Genomic DNA, 18,023 nt, shown 5'->3' with positions numbered 1-18,023 from the left:
CTGCAGAGTACAATTGAAATCCATGGCCTATTTTATAACTTGTGGTGTTCAATACTATTAAAAAGGGGGTAAATGAATAATATGACTATATCTACATGGAGTATCTCTAGTTCTTTATTTATAAAGGTGAAAACTGCATTACATGAGCTACTATGCATGTTCCCTCCTTGGTAAGCTAACCAACATAGTACTTGACTGTCAGGACAGTATTATGTCCAGGGCCAATGGTGGCTTCAAGATGGACATTAATACACCATAGCATTCACAAAGTAGCAAGTTCTGCTCACATCTCTGTTCCCAAATAGAGTTCTACAGTATACTTTAGTGTTGTTTTGGGCATTAGAGCTGGCTGTATTCTTTGCTTCTTGCAAAGTCTTTCTAGAGATGACTTTTGCATTTGGCAGGTCAAGAGAGTATAGAAAAAATTCAGATACCTACACAGAGTGGATTTTTGTAGTATTTCCTCTTCTGTGCCTAAGAATTAATGTTTTGACTCTGTTAATTTTTCTTTTTTTTATTAGAGAATATGGGTTATCATACCTTTCTTTGAGAGCTAGCATTGGACTATGGACTGCAACACTATGCATCATCCTTGTTGCAACTGATGCAAGCTCCCTAGTCTGTTACATTACCCGGTTTACTGAAGAAGCATTTGCTTCTCTTATCTGCATCATTTTCATTTATGAGGCCTTAGAGAAGCTATTTCATCTCGGTGAGACGTATCCAATCAACATGCATAATGATTTGGAACTGCTGACTAAATACTCGTAAGTAAGATTTCTTTTGTTAGCCATGGCGTCTTCTTTTTCATAAGTTATATATTCCCTGTGAAGAATACGAATGGTGCACAGCAGGAAAAGCATTTTCATGCTTGAGACACATTGCTTGACATACAGCAACTTATAGATGTGATAGAATCAATCCAGTGTTTTTCAAAACTATAATTGCTGTATGTCCTGTAGGGGTCATTCCTCCTTTTGGTCCATGTGATCAGAATGGGAGCTATGTGCATGTAGTGGGGGGGAAATAACACCTGTTAGTGCCTGATTCTGCTGTGCAGAGGCTGCAGTGGTGTAGTGGTTAAAAAAAAAAAGTGGCTAAACTTACCTAAACTAAACTCCCATTCCTTAAATGAGAAGTGGGTAAACTCAGTTTACCCTTGACTGCACTACTACTATTATACAGGCAGAACTACAGTTGATTTCAGTGAGATTTTTGCCTTCATCAGAACTGGATGGGGTGGGACCCTTCTTTTATAATACATTTTGGCTTATAATGATTGTTTTCTTGAATTCTGTTTTCTTCCTCCTCTCATCATTGTAGGGATATTGATTTATCTGGGGTAGGATTCTGCCATGTGTCTTATCAGCCACCCCAAGACCTAGCAAACTTATACCAACACTGAGCTGTTTAGATCATTGCATTTAGCTGTCTTTATGGTCACAGGCTTACAGCAGTGTTACAAAATATAGCGTCTTAGCCGGCTAAGACAGATTCTTATTAGACAGAAGGAGAAAGGAGAGGGATAAGAGAGAGAAGAAGTAAGGTGGAAGGAAAAGGACACACTGGGGGTGAGTGACAAAGCCTCACATCCCAGGTGGTATTTCGGATTCAGATGGAGATGGCAGAATTGGAGGTGGCAAAGTTCTCTTGGTCCCTCTCTCTGGCCCAGTCTGTTCAGCACATCTCTCAGGATTAAGATGAAGAAAGTCCAGGGTCCCAGGAGATGGTGGGTCTGGCAGCCATGATAGTGAAGCTCACTCCTTCCCCATCTTTCAGCCAGTCAGTATCGCTGGTAACCATCTGTTCACCTGTGTTTTCCCCCCAAAGTCTCTTTTTCAAGAACCCCAAAAGGGAGTGATGGGCAAAATAGCCCATCCCCTCATTATTTCGTCCACCAAATGAGCCTAATTTCTGAGACACCAATTTTGGTTCACTGATTTCTGGTTCCACACTTTTCTTGCTCACCAAGCATGACCTTTACACAGTCCTTGAGTTATATCAGTAGAGCCCCCTCCACACCTCCTCTTTTTGGACCAGTTCAGTCTTCATCTCACTTTTGCACCTTTTTTTAAAATCAGCATTTATTGTTGTAGGCTATTGCAATATTCCATGAACTTTCACTCACTTCTCACAGCTGAGCTCACAATTAGAGCACATTTGTAGGCCCAGTTGTAACGGGAGAGGAAAACTCCCAGGCTGATGATGGGAGAGTGTGGGAGTAATAAAATCCTAAACTGGCAGTCAAGGTTCCATCAGAAACCTGCCTGGTTTCTGTCAGAATTTCATTGAAATTGACACAGTTCAGTAGAATGATTTGATTTTGTCAAATCAATGTTTTCCAGCGGAAAAATTTTCCATCAGAAAATTTCCAACCAGCTCTAGCATTAATAATGAGACTGTTATTAGTTACTGTCAGATATGAAGTGCAATATTTTATAGGACATAATTTAGTTTATAAAAGTATTTCAAATAAAATGTTATTGCAATTTAAACTGTGTGATTTTTCTGGGAAATTACATTCAGTGAAGCTGTTTGCAATGTTGTAGCCATGTTGGTCCCAGGATACTAGAGAGACAAGGTAAGTGAGGTAATGTATTGTACTGGACCAACTTTTATTGCTTGTCTTTTTCACCAGCAGAAGTTGTTCCCCAATGATTCCCTTGACTCTCATTCAGTGAAGTTTGTTTTCATTTTAAATATATTTAAGTTTCTTGCCAGAGTAGCTCCATGTACCTTCTCATGGACTTAATAATAGTTTGGATTGGAGTTATCTAGTGCAGTGTGGTTAAAGTAAAGGAATGGGAGCCAGGGCTCCTGGGTTCTATTCCTAGTTCTGTCACAGACTTTTGTTTCCTTAAGCAAATAATTTCACCTCTTATATGCCTCAGTTTATCTATCTATAAAAGCTGTAAAACAGATATTGTGAGGCTTAATTAGTGTTAATAAATTAATTACTATTTTGGTAAAGTAATGTGAAATATTTGGATGTGAAATGCTATAGAACTGCAAAATATTAGTTTTAACACAAATGTAGTACAATTCTGCACCTAACATAGACAGGTCTCCCTGTCCTACATCCTCCTTGTCATTTTAAATGGACATAGTCATCTTCTTCACATCTCAGTCCTGAACTATTGTGCTGATGCATTCCACAGGAAAAGCAGTTGCATTTCAGTAGTGAATGAAATGATTCCTATGTGTAATTATACAAAGTGCTCTGAGATGAAAGGCACTATGCCCTGGTTTTGCACAGCTTTACTTTTCAGATCTTTACTTAATATATTGCTGAATGGTTCATTACAGTAGTGTAGTATTAGTGCTCTATAATTTTCTTTGCAAGCACTTTACTTAATAGTTTATTAAAATAAAATGTAAAATAACACTTATATAGTATTTCTCTGTTGTCATTTTTACATATCTAATTTTGCCTTTCCTTACGGGGGTATAGTTCCCATTTAAGGAAGGGCAGAATATGATCTCTGGACTATGGCATTAAGGGTCTGAACCTGAGATGTGAAATCAATGAGAGTGCAGATGTTCAGAACCTCTCAATATCAAGTCTTGGTTACTGATTCTTCCTTGTAACGTTTAATAATGAGTTTTTTTAAATGGCTCTCTCAGCTTAAGAATCTTTACTTTATTGTTGCATTCTGAAAGGTGCATGTGGACAAGAGATTCAGAGAATAAAGAAGTGAAGTAAGCTAACAAGGACAGTTATTAAGAAATAAGAGCTTATGGATTCACGTATGTTATATGAGAATAAAAATAGTCTAATGAAAAAGGACAGAATCTAGTTGCACCCTGCGGCTAATGATGGCCAGTCTCCTCAGCAAGTGAAACATGTCAAAAAGCATTCTCAGGCGGGAGAGCCTCTCCAGAAGTATGGTTTTTTAATGATTTTGTTGAACTCAGATGAACTCTCTGCGTAGGGAGAGAAACAGCAACACTAGGGCAAGGCCACCACCTTCTGTTCCAAGAGAGAATAACAGTGACTCAGCCAAACCTGGCATTTCCATTTTGAGCTGGGAAAAAAAAAACAAGACCAAGAAGCAGTGGAACACATCGTTATATGTTGTTTTCTCTGAAAATATAGATAGAGAGTCTGGAGCTGAGCACACATACACACAGCCCTGTGGCCCGGGGCTGAAGTGTGATCCCCACCACCTGGGGCTGACAGCTGGAGCCCCACTGCCCGGGGCTGAAGTCGCAGAGGTCATGTAAAATCACAGAATCCGTGATCTCTGTAACCAACTTGTAGCCTTACTAATAAGTTATGGTTTAATGTGTATATATACTCTCTCATCATATTGTGCAAGTACTCTTCTTCTGTGGTATTTTAACCTAAAGAATAGACATGTGTTTATCAGCTTTTCTCCAAATTCACATTCAGACTATGTATATACACCAGGGATGAAATCCTGGCCCCACTGAAGTCCATAGGAGTTTTGCCACTGACTTCAATGGGGTCAGGATTTCACCTTAAGGATCTGTATAGACTGTAATTTGTGTTTTTTGAGTATAAATGTGGGGGACTGGGTGGGGTGGGGGGGTTAAAAGGCTCAATATTTCTGGGCATTTAGGGGGTCAAAAGGAAATGAGCTTTGGTGTTCTCATAATTTTTCTGTTCATGAAAAGTTGAAATATTATGTGAAGGTTCCAGACAGCAAGCAGACATTAAAAATATTTCATGGGTTTACCTTAATCACACAATATTATTCAAGTTATTGTGGAAATACAATTAACAGCCTTCCTATGTATAGTAGAGTTGCAGTAGTATATATCTCCATATTTTAAGGGATAACATCAACATAACTCAACTGATAATGGTGCCATTTAAAAATAAAAATTGTTAAATTATAATTACATACACCTGATGTATTTGTGAGGGGGAACTGTTTACTAACTATGCACTCTTGATGAATATCTACCATGTGCTTTCTTTTTGCTGCTTTACAAAGCATATAGAACTTGCAGGGCTCTGACAGCAGAAAGAAGAGTGCCAACCAAATTGTCATCATCCCCTCAAACTCTAGCTTTGGGACTTCCTGTCCTATAACATCAGCCAAACAGTGTCAGAATTTCTAAGCACAACTCCCCAAAAGGCATGTGCCTTTCAGATGTTTTCCAAATATCTGAACATCACTTCATTCTTTCAGATGATACTGTACTGACATTACATAACTATCTAGATCAAATGTCTGATGTCATATGTTCGATACTTATTTTTTCTCATTTTCATCTTTCTGGGCTTCTTTTCTTGGTTAATCACAAATTTCTTTCAGTTATGAAAAAGTACATTTATTTGCATTTTTACATTGTGTCTCACTTTGTGTAGCCTTAACTGGTATTTATACCCATATCTTCCACCTGTATGCATGCCCTAAGATTATTTATGCCAGCTAGCCCCATTAATGTCAAACCCACTGGCTGACTCAATGCAGATACTATATTAGTAGGACCACTGAATACTGCTTTCTACCAGGCAATGGGAGAGCTCTAAGTAACACTTCACAGTTTAACTGCTGTACTCTCCAAATCTCATTCAAATTCTCTGCCCTTCAAATCCTCAGATCTTCTCTTGAAAACAGACCTTTCTCCAACCTTCTACCCTCCAGCCTGACATAGTTGGAAGTTTATAGCTTACTTAGGTTGAACAATTCTATTTTCAGGACTTGGCTCCACATCTGTCCTTTTTCCTTTATCCTCACTATTACTGGGGATGTTAATGTCCATATCGACAATTTGCATCATACTGCCACTGCTTCAGGACATGCTCTGACATCGAGGAGTGTGCTTGCTGTGCCAAGGATTATACCCTTGAACAAATAATTTCACTCTTCTTTTTCTGTCTCTAACTCTATTACTACTTCATTGACTATGACTTTGCTTTTCCTAATCCCTCATTTATTTATTTTTCTCTAAAACAGCTGCATTCATTACTTTTCTGTCTCAAGTCTTCATTGGATGTTCCTACTACTTCCTGATCCACATATCAATACCTGCAACTAAATCCTTCTTCTGACTTTTGATGCAGTTTCATTCCACTGATCTCATACACAAATCACTTCCATAAACTGACGTTCTCAAAGGTCTGGTGGGGCAAGGGCATGCTTTAAAGCACACTATTTACCAGAGCACTAGGAAAATCCGGTTTATCTACTGTCTCACATAGTTATGCCAGTATAACTTTGAAGTGTAGCCCAAGCCTGAATTTTTTCCCAGAACATCCACCTGGACCTGTGTAGGAGAAAGCCCCTTGATGGCTGCTTCATTTTGGGGCAGATCCATTTAGTGTCAATGAGTTGTAATCACTGGTCCAATAGCTCTTCCTCCCTTCTAGGTGAGGATATGTTGGAATTGTCTGATTTCCCTTCTAAGAGTATGTCTTTACTGTACAGTTAGCCTGGGATCTTACCTGAGTGTTGCCCCTAATCCCCCTCCTGTCCACATACAAAAACCTTTCACCCAAGTTTAATGATGCTTTTAACCTAGGTATCAAGTGCTGGTTTTACTCAGGCTGGTAACCCACCCACTTTGTAATGGGGACACAAACTAAATCAGTTGATGCTGATAGTTCTCCAATGCCTGACCATTATTTCCCCTGTGTGCCCAGAAGGTCACACAAGTTTACAAAGAATTGTAAAGTGACTTAGTTTACTGCAACACAAAGAACCATGGGATGTACCCCCAGAAGTCCTAGTGACACGCACGGGTGACTGCAGCACCAATAAGGACACAGTAACTTTGGTAGGGCTTTGCACTTGGGTTGCTCTCACCCAGGCTTGGCTAACCTGGGTGCTCAGACCCAGGTGCCAATCACCCAGATTAACTCTGAAGATGTACAGACGTACCCTTAGTTTAACACCCATTTTAGAAGTCAAGAACATAAATCACATTTTGGGCTATAGATCAAATATGCAATTAATACAGATACTTATGATTAAGGCTACGAATTAGTCACGGGTATTTTTAATAAAAGTCATGGACCTGTCCATAACTTGCACTATAAATACCCCTGACGAAATCTTAGCTGGAGGGTATGCTGCTCTAGGGGGTCCTGAGGGAGCCGCTGCTTGGGGGGTTCCCCTGGGGGGAGCTGCTGTTCTGGGTGCATCCAGGGGGCCCACTGCTCTGGGGGACCCCCGGGCCAGTGGCACCAGCTGCTGGGGGCCACTGAGCAGCAGCTCCTCTGGTGGCCCCCCCGCTGCTGCTCCAGCCACCCACAGGACTGCTGCCAGGTGCTGCCAAGCTGTGACAGCTCCTCCTGCCCCCAGTGCAAGCTGGCTGCAGGGCTACCCAAGCAGCTGGCTGCGCAGCTGCTCCAGCAGTGGCCAGTGTGGCTGTCCCTGGGCCAGTTGCTTGAGCGGCCCTGGGGTCAGCCACACTGGCTGCTGCAGAAGTCACAGAGGTCGCAGAAAGTCACAGAATCCGTGACTTTTGTGATCTCCGTGACAGACATGGAGCCCTACTTAAGATCATAGTTCATCACACCTACCATTCTTTTAGTTGGGAATGCAAAGACCCAGTCATTTTAATTACCCATCTCTGTGACACACAACACTTTCTTCTGACTATTGACTCTGCATAACTCTAACTGTACTACTCTTTCTTCACCAAACACTGGGAGGAATTTGTCTCTCTGCATTTAACATTATGCAAAAATTTGGTTTGCAAGTGGAAAAAGTTGTAATCACCTGAAAATGACAGCTCTGCATGTCAGGTATGTCATTTTCAGTCAGGTGGTGAACCAAATTTCTTCAAACATCTCAAAGACTCATGGTGAGGTTTACTGGTACATCTATAGCAGATATGATTTAAAAACTTGTAATTAAGTTACTTACCTCTTCTTGTGCACTTGTCTTTTTCAGCGAAGTAGCATGTACAACTTTTTATGCTTGTATAACTTCAGAGTGGGTTAAATGGTTTTCTTAAACATTCATCTTATTTGGACTGAAACTATAAGCAAAAGAAATATTAGCTGAGAAGGAATTTTTTGATAAATAAGTCAATGAAAATGGGAGGTAGACTGGAATGTCTCTTTGCACTTTGTCACTCACTCTGGCAGAGAAATGAGGAAGTGAGCCGGATTTGAGGAGAGGTGTGTTTGAGACTCGCTTCTCTTGAGTCAGGTGCATCACTAACTATTTCCCTTTTCCTGGGGAAGCCTCTCAGCTAAAAATATCCTCACTCTCCAGCTAAACAAATAAACAAACAAACAAAAAAACCTTCTCCCCTGTCAAGGTAGAAGATTGGGTGTTCTTCGTCTCTGACCATCTGTGATAGGACAGCTCCCAATCCTACTTCAGATGCATCTGTCAGTAAAATGAATTCTTTGTTGAAGTCCAGGGCTATAAGCACAGAGTTACTGCAGAGGGCTGCCTGTAGATCCGTGAATGCTTTCTCTGCAGCATCTGTCCACTTCACCATGTCTGGACCCCGGGCTTTTATCAGGTCTGTCAAGGGACTTGCTCTGGTGAAATGGTGGTGAAATTGGGAATAAATCGCCGGTAGTACCCCAGGGGAAAAAAAAAAAGAAAAAAGAAAAAGCTTTTAGAAGGAAAAGGGAGCTTTTTCACCAGCATCTGACCGTGTTCCTCCATTCTTAGCTAAAATCAATACCAGGATGTGGGCCTGTCCTATACAGACCCCGTTACAGAAACTAATTATTGTCTCCAATTTTGTTAGCTGCTTTAATTAGCTCTATATTCCATTTACTTTTTCCTCTTGGGGGATTTTCCAAATAAGTTTTTAATTGTTAGCAAAGCCTTGGCAGTTCTTCTGGAATTAGCAGTGGCCGAACTTCAAAAGGATGAGAGATTTATTTCTATTTGGAAGCTTATCCAAAGCTTATCTAGGGCATGTCAATTCTGGAGCTGGAAGTGTAATTTCCATCTTGGGTAGATATCGCCATGCTAGCTCTGATTGAGCTACTGCACTAAAAACAGTATGGGATGGGCTAGCTTCCCCGAGTACAATCCTGTCTGAAATCATAGATATATACTCAGCTGACCCATCCTGGCATCTGTGCAGCTGCAGCTACATTGCTATTTTTAGTGTGCCAGCTCCATCATAGCTAGTGCATGTATGTCTACCCAAGATGGAAATTATACCTCCAGCTCCAGTGAAGGGTCTAGCTGAATCTGCAAAGCTAAGCTGGAAAACTCAGGTTTTATTGTTAAATTTCCAACATTCCCTGCCTCTGGGGGTGGAGAAGTTCTGGAACAGCCTTCCAAGGAGAGCAGTGGGGGCAAAAAAACCTAGCTGGCTTCAAGACTGAGTTTGATAAGTTGTGCAGGGGATGGTATGTTGAAACTGCCTACAATGGCATGTAGCTGATCTGCGACTGCTAGTAGCAAATATCCCCAATGGCCAGTGATGGGACACTAGATGGGGAGGGCTCTGAGTTACTACAGAGAATTCTTTTCCAAGTGTCTGGCTGTTGGGTCTTGCCTAAAAGCTCAGGGTCCAACTGATCACCATTTTTGGGGTCGGGAAGGAGTTTTCCACTGGGTTAGATTGGCAGAGATCTGGGGTTTCTTTGCTGCCTTCTGCAGCATGGGACAAGGGTTACTTGCAAATTTAAACTAGTGTAAATTGTGGATTCTCTGTAACTTGAAGCCTTTAAATCATGATTTGAGGACTTCAGTAACTCAGCCAGAGATTATGGGTCTATTTCAGGAGTGAGTGGGTGAGGTTCTGTGGCCTGAAACATGCAGGAGGTCAGACTAGATGACCATGATGGTCCCTTCTGGCTTTAAAGTCTGTGTCTATGAGAAGGGGTGGGCACTGTGTCCATGTGCTGAGTCTGGAAGTTTCTGGTTGTGGGGTGGGGGAGCCTGGCTCAGTTTTTTTCTCTCCTTCCCTCCCTCTCACAATTGCTTCAGGGCCCTTCCAGGTGTTTCTAGTGTACTGTGAGCATGTTTCTGTTCTGTTTCTTTGATGGTGGCATGAACTTGGCCTCAGAATAGTCACTGATTTTTGGCAAGCTGATGAAATTTTTCTGAGGAAAACAAGTGAGAGAAAGGAAATGATGATTTTAACACTTTATCTCAGCCAAATCTGAATGGAATTTCACGGGACAAAGAAAATGCATTTCTGTAACCAGAGCGGATTCCAAGTATCAAAGTTCTGCTGCAAACAATGGAGATTTGGCAGAATCTCAAAGAAAACTTTGCAAGAATCTTTTTTAATGGAAAGGGTTAGACAATATAAATAGAGGAGTTGCTACCAGCCTCTCCTGTAATAAACTGCAGAAGTCAGTAATAGGAGTAATTAGGACAATCAGTTTCTAACAAGTAGACACAAGTATTTTGATGTAACAATATTGTAAGTCATTCTAAAATCATTCCTAAAATTTCACTTCTGCCAATCTACCTTCAAGAAGTGAATTAAAATTTAACAAAAGACAACAGCCTCAAAGAATGGAACCATCTTTTACTGAGTAACCACATGGTCTAATTAATGTACCTCTTGTCCTGTTTCTCACCCCACGCTTTTTGTTTACTATCCTCACTTGTTGCATCATGTCTGGATTTTGGTCCTGATCCTGCAATGAGCTACATGCGGAAGGATCAACGCACTCACAGCCACCCTAGTGACTTCAGTGGGGACATATGTGGATGCAGGATTGGGGCCTTAGATTGTAACATCTTTAGAGCAGGGATTCAGAAATAATGAAAAATATTAATAGTCACAACAGTTCACTCGAAGGACAAATGTAAATTCTACCTTTAAAATGTTCTTCATTATGCTACTGTGCTGCAGTGTGAATATTTTTTTCAGGACTATTGCCTTGAAGAAATTAAAATGGCAACTCTGTAGGTCACATAAACATGTAATCTGTTTATGTGGTGTGCACATACTTTTTGGCCTGTTTCTTATTACTGTGACCTTTTCATACTTGTATTGTCCTTGGTGTTTGTAAATTGGCATGGCAATCCCGTCTCATTTCTCCCCACTCCTACTCCTGCTGCTTTCTCCTGTTTTCCTCGCGTCTATCAAATGTTTCTTCTCGTGACTCCTATCTGGAGCACTGGTATATGGGAAAACAAGGTTTTAAATGTGGACACTGAATGTCAGGATAGGTTTCTTTGTTCAAAATGTAGTGCTTGTCCTACCTCTCCCCCAATTGTATGAGTTTAAAATGCTAACAGGAGCTGAAGAGCAGAACAAAATAGGCATCTTAGTATCTTAAAATGCTGCTTATCTTATTTTCAAATATGGGACACAAATCACTTCTTTAGTTGATATTTCTGGGTTCTTGGGACTGTCCTTAGGGTATATCTACACAGCATAGTAAGCCTGTGGGATCCGCACCTGCAGACTTGATATCTCCAAGCCTATGCCTGAGTGTCCACACTGCATTAGAAACCCAGGCCTCACAACCATCACAATTTCAGCCACTATGGGTTTATATCATCATATCCCAGGGTTCCTAGTGCCCTCACCAGTCTAGCTGCTTTATGGCTTCATTCATAGTGGGTTGTCCGGGAATTTGTCTGTCTGTCCCACTAGAAGTGGCTGGGTATAGTTCACCAGCACATCCAACCAAGCTATTTTGTGCTGAATGCTCCCAGCAGCTGGACCCATCAGTGTGGGTCTCAATGCAGTGGAAGAACTTCTCCACCTCCTGCTGTCAGATCTATTTTGGGAATCAGGCAGCGCATCTGCGGGACACTGGTGGACATTTTGGTGACAGTTTTTGACCTGCTGAAGGCACCTCTCAGTGGCAGATAATGCCATGCCAGCTGCAATCCAGCTGATGCTGCTCCTGCCTGTTGCCTTAGCTGCATCTTCCCCCTGTGTAGACCATCATTTCTAGAGTAGGGTTACAAGCATAGATTGGTGGGATCACTTAATAAAGCAGACCTGGGTTGATCATTGGGCCCAGAATTTTTGCATGAAGAAGCAAACATTCCTGGAGGTTTGTGATCAGCTTGCCTCAACCCTCCAGTACCACAACAACCATATGAGGGTCTAGAATTGGGTTGCTGTAGCTACCTGGAAGCTGACTACCCCACACTGCTACAGGTCTGTGGCTAACCAGTTTGGAGTTGGCAAATCAGCTATGGGTGGTGTTGTGGCAGAGGTCTGTGATGCAATCAGGACTGTGATGTACCCAAAGGTGGGTGTGATTCCAAATAGTCCTCAAATAATTGCTGGCTTTGAGAGAATGCATTTCCCAGACTGCACTGGAGCTGTCTATGGGACTCATGTATGTATAGTTTGCCCTCTGCGGTTTATGTACTGATGTGCTCCTTGCAAAGGGTATTACTCCATCATGATGCAGGCCCTGGTCAACCACAAGGGCAGATACATGGATACTAACATAGAATACATGATGCTAGGGTGTTCTAAAGAGCGGGAGTTTACCTTCATGGAGAAGCTGGGACATTGTTATAAATGGAGTCACTGTCCCTACTGTTATTCTAGGGTATCCCACTTAAATCCTGTTGCCATGGCTTATGAAACCTTACCCTGATTTCAGAGGACCTGGCAAAAGAAAGTTCAACTACACACTCAGTAGCTGTAAGGATGGTGGTGGAATATGAATTTGAAATCCCATTGGCACTGCCTTCAGCACCATTGGATTCCAGTGTCATCAATGCAGTCTGCATTATTGTGTTCTGCTGTGTTCTGCTCAACGTCTGCAAGGACAAGAAAGAACCTTTTTGGCAGTAGTGAACTCAAGACACCACTGGGTTTCTGAACAGGCACACGTACCCAGACAGTGTACCTCTCCTGACTGGTGCTGGGTCCACGTGTGCAATCAGGAATGCTTTGTGCACCCACATTAATGGGTTTGCATGGTCCCATGTATGAAAGGGAATGAAATGGAATTTGAGGCTGTATATAGGTGTGGGTATTTGTTTTAAATGTGTTGGTATTCTGTATTATGAATTTTGGAAACACTTTCATAAAATGTATGGAAATTTGTTATGCATTTTGTCAATACCAGCCATGAGCTTCAACTCTCAGTTTGTGGTGATATTTTTGTAAATTTTTATTATGACATTTATTGCACTTGGGCATGTGGTGACATTTTTTTAAAGTTAGTGCCACTTTTAACATTACAAACAGTAAAACTTGCTATTGTAACCTTGTGTGCAAATTCAATACTTAATTTTATGCAGGTATTTATATATCAAAGTTAGAACTAGAAAAGCAGACCAGCTGCCATCAAAACTCACAACACAGTAAACAAACTCAGTGCCAAAACAGTGAAAGGTGCATGTTCCCAAATGACATGTTCAGCTATTCCTGGGTGTTCCCTGTGCTTCTGTTTTTGGCCTTTCTGGTGCATTTTGCATGTGTGGGCTGCACGTGGACTGGAGTGGATGAATGCAGAGGGTACATTTGTCTATTCTGGGTGCTATTGTTCACTGCCTGTGACATGGTCCAGCCAGTCTCTGAATTGTCCAAAGACTGCCTAGCCTGCAGGATACAATAGCATGGAGGGGACTCAAGGTGTGCATGAAGGTGAAGGTGGTAGTGGAGCCTGCAGGCTGGTAGCCATGAGTACAAGTAACTGCTCAAACAACCCCTTCTGCTGTGCTCTGTCATCATCCCTCAACCTGCGGTCTGTCCACCACTCTCTTCTTGCACCGTGCAGCCTCTGTCTCTTTTTCCACCCACCTTGCATCCTTCACCTTCTGATACTCCATTTGGTCCTTCTGGGACTCTGTCTGTCGATTTGTTTTATCTAGTAGAATCTCTTCCATCAGCTCATCTTGGACTTTCTCCTTGTCTGCAGTAGGGTGGGTCTGCTTTCCCAGGCTCCTGGTGCCTCAATCAAAGAGGCTGCTTTAATTAAAGGCCAAAAGATGACACTTTGTATCAGTGGACTTTATTTTATTCACACAAAAAATACCTGCCACTTCCAACATCCTTTGGAGCAGCACTGAAAGGCACCACATATCATGGCAAGATGTATGTAAAAATTCAATTGGAATGATATCTATATCTCCTTGATTATTTTCCAGGGTGGGGAAGAGTAAGGGAGCTTATGAGTTGTCTAAACCGTGGCTATGGTTTTTCAAACCTTTCAGGCAGGGCAAGCTCTGGAGAACATTGATATTCTGTAGGTCCCCATGTGGAAGTGTTAACTTCTATTCCAGGCCAGCGGAGGACAGCCATCCATCTGTGCTAAGGAGATATTTAGAAATCTAGAGAATGACCAGTGTGTGTTGCTGTTGAGGGGGCTATTGAATTACAGAGATGGCACTAATAAGTGTGCCCTGCTCTGGAACATAGCAGATCGTCCAGAGTTCCTACTTTGTGAGAAGTTCACTTTCATCACCAGCCAACGATGGGGAAAAATTCTTAGTAAAATGAACAAGATGCTGAGTTAGCATGGACATGTAGTACATCCTCACAAGCACCCTGCATCCACACACAGACCTGACTGCCTGTTTGCCATGGGAACCCCTAACACAGCCACCCTCTGCTGTAATTTGAGTTCATATATTAAAGCCAGCAAAGGACTAAATACACACTTGGTTTTGTTTGGACTCGTAACAACCAGTTTTTTTGGGACTCAGTTTACAGGTGGTCCAGGACAGCGTGGGCATGGCTGATTTATAAGATGTTCTATATTACATGGAAGGGGTACATGAGGCTGTTAATTGTGGAGCCCCAACCCATACTTATAACAATCCATGAGTAACCAGTAAAAATGTTGTAACTGCTTGTTTAATATTCGTTCTTTTTTTTAAATTCCATGGGGCGTCAGGAGGAAGGGGGGGGGGGGGACTCTAGAGGAACGGCATGGGTTCTGCCCTGAACAGAAGCACATCAAAACCGCTGCTTGTTTTAATAACTTAATAGGGCCACTAACCAAAAATCTCTTCCATTCATATATTAATAACAACAAACATGGTAGCAGAAACTTACCAGGCTCTGGCTCCAGCACTTGCTCTGATACCACTTCTGCAGTCAGCTGCTCCCCAGGGCCATCCCCATACAGCGCCTCTGAGTATGGCTCTAGGATGTGCTGCAGAGGCAATGGCAACATAACCTCTTCAGTTACCAGCCTCAGCATCAGGGTCACCTCTTGCCCCTCATCCAACAGCAGGCTCTCCTCCAGCGGTGCTTGTTACTGGGGGGTTATAAGGGTGCCAACCCTGCTCAGCCGATTGTGATGCAACACTGTGGGCTCAGTGCTCACTACAGTTCCCAGTCAAATTTCTCATAAAAAGGGCAGAAAAATGAGAAATTCCCAGAGGTGCTGTTAGAAGCTTTGACTTAGTGGTACTCTGTCTTCAGACACCCAATCTGCTTTGTGTATGGTTCTGCTCTCCAGTCAATACCCAATGATAACAGCTCCTCGGATATAGCTTTGTAGACATAACTGGTTTTTGTGTTCTTGCTAAAGTTGAATGTCTTGCTCAACTCATGCCCAAGGTTAACCAGAATCCAGCTGTGTTCCTCTGGTCAGATAGCAGCGTGCTTGGTGCAGGACTTCTTTGTGCTGGCCGTATTAATATGTGTGAGAGTTGATATTTCCAGTTGAGCATGGAAATGAAGGGTTAAATGCTGAGCAACTGTATTTGAACTACAAGGTTCCTTCTGTTTCCTGGGAAGCGAGTGTGGGAAGTTATGGGATGGACAGGTAGAGAAGCACAGGGATAGTGTTGGTGGATTCTCCAGACCTAAGGCTGGTGACCTGGATTTGAGTTGCATCCACACTGCAAAATGCCAAGGCTTTGACCCACATCACAGCAGGACTCAGGCTCTGACCCACCCCGCACACGGTCCATGGGCCAGAGTCCAGGGAGGTTCCTGGACTGAGTCAGACTGATTTGTGTGTGGATGGAAGGAGGGCTTGGGCCTAAACCTGAGTCAGAGCCCAGGCTTTTGTGCTTTGTAGACATAACCATAGACACTTCGCCTTTCTTTATTGGTTGGGTTTTTCCCCCAAAATGATGAGTTCATGTTGTTTCTCAACCAAATAATTCTTCACCAGAAGTTACTCAATTATTAACAGATTACATTGAATAATTTCAAAGTGATTTCTTGGCATAGTAGTATGCATATTACAATCTGTCTTGGTATTGACATGTACTTAAGAATTAGGAGTAGAAAATCCTACTCTTTGATTTATTTAAGAAGCCAAGTTCATGTCAATCTGGCATGTCTTATAAGGAGTATAGAGATCAGTGCCTGTGCAGCATATCATGAAGACTAGTTTTGCACATACAGTGCTGCATGGATGCCAGCTTTAGATGTTTCAGTGTGTAAATTAAAGACACAGTTTACTTAAAGGCAAGTTCTCCTAATTTTTATCTTGTAAAGTCCTGTGGCAATTGAAATCAGTAGAACTGCAGGGAATGTAAGTCAGAACAGAATTTAGCCCCTGATTTAGAGAGTTCCTCATTAGTGCCATGGATATAAAACTGAGTTTGAATTAAATTAATAAATTATTTTAAATTATTTTTAATTTAAAGGTTCATTCGCTGTCCCTTGCAACACCTGCTGATCCTCCCTACTATAGAGTGACTGAACCCCTCCTAGTTGTCTAATCCTCCAATGATTTCCCTCTTTTTCTGAAAATTACACTAGCCTCAGTATCCAGTTCCTCTAGCTTCAACACGACAACTGTTTCCCTTTTCCCTCCACGTATGCATCCCATCAGCCAGAACTCTACCCTACCTACCATCCTTCCCTTCTCCCTAGCTGCTGCTTCTTCTGTCTCTCTTTTTCCTGTATGGCTTGTGCCCCTTTCAGTTTCTGATTGCTGACACCCTGCTCACTATCACCTCCTCTACCCTGAAACCCTAGAGAGGCTCCCATGTTGTCCACTCTTACCCCTCAATCACCCAGTTTTCAGGTGTTATGCAGTGTAAACCACATAATTTCTGAGGATTATGAAGACTTTACAAAGACCTTGGCTAGTTTTGCGGTGTATATTGATTTTTCTCTTAAGCCAGTACAGTCTAACAATTAGAATTTAGTGACAATGAACATCCTCCGTAGAGAACATGTAGTACCATACTTCTAAACTCCCATTAGATCAAATTTGTTTTTACAGAGAGATGTTTCTCATCTTGGAAAGGGGTTGAGCTCACATCTCAGAACCATTTCTTCGTGAAAGCTTTTAGATGAAGTGTCAGTGTGAAAAATGCCTCCCACATAGTAGAACTTCTTTTATGAACATTAACCCTTTATTGGCCATGATCACAGACCATGGAGCTGCTGTCAGTACGTGGACTCCATTCTAGAAAAGCCAGAGTCTCGGTTAACAAAGGGTTATCTTTTTAAATTATAGGAAATGATAACAAAATGAAGAACTGTTTTTGTATTTGTAGATTTCTGTTTTCCTGACTGACTTCTTGGTAGCTCAGGATTTATCTTTCCTTCCACAATCCCAAGAAACCAGATCCCTTGCAGTTTCCTTACTCTGATATTTTAAACATGTCTTGTCATATATGTAGTGTAGCTGTAGCCATGTCATTAGAGAGACAAGGTGGGTGAGGCAAGGTAATATCTGAAGTTTGTCCAATAAAAGAGAAATGTGAGAACCCTTTGCATTTAAGTAAAGCATTGACCAAAGGCCAAGGATGCAAAAAGCAGCTATTTTGTCACTAGATTGGTTCTGCCAACAGAGGTGCTAAAGTTTCACCATCTTATTTTTGTCAATAATGACACCTAAGGGTTTACTACCATTAATACTGGCAGGCCTTCCCTTTTGTATTTTTGTCTGTGAAAATAGCAATTTCTTCCTAGCAAATCATTATGTATCTATTAGCATAACCAAAATGACTGCTGAGGTGCTGACTTATTACTCTTTCCACAAAGGGCAGTAAAGAATATTATTTGGCACATATGATGTTTAAAACTATACTACATTACTTTAAAAACATATTTGTAGAAGTGTCCATAGCACATTGCTGTTTGATTTGAACAAGGCATGAACTCTTCAGCAGGCCAGACAGTGTGTCTAAGGTGCTGCGTAGTTGCCAACCATAAACCTTTATCTTTATAGCATTCTACTAGGAATCTTTGTACCTGCAATAGAGACA

The 18,023-nt window shown here is 41.8% G+C and overlaps 1 protein-coding gene across 1 annotated transcript in view; it reads left to right on the top strand.

The window, feature by feature from the left end:
* Nucleotides 1–18,023, top strand: part of SLC4A10 (solute carrier family 4 member 10) — a 199,810-nt gene that overhangs the window by 152,853 nt on the left and 28,934 nt on the right. Inside the window, exon 14 of the mRNA XM_054044808.1 lies at nucleotides 522–767. Within this exon, the coding sequence (XP_053900783.1) occupies nucleotides 522–767 (246 nt within the window). The remainder of the gene's footprint in view (nucleotides 1–521; nucleotides 768–18,023) is intronic.

Source organism: Malaclemys terrapin, chromosome 11, assembly GCF_027887155.1.
Source record: "Malaclemys terrapin pileata isolate rMalTer1 chromosome 11, rMalTer1.hap1, whole genome shotgun sequence".
Lineage (NCBI taxonomy): Eukaryota > Metazoa > Chordata > Testudines > Emydidae > Malaclemys > Malaclemys terrapin.
The sequence above is the reverse complement of the archived record's forward strand: the minus strand, read 5'-3'. Positions and strand labels throughout refer to the sequence as shown.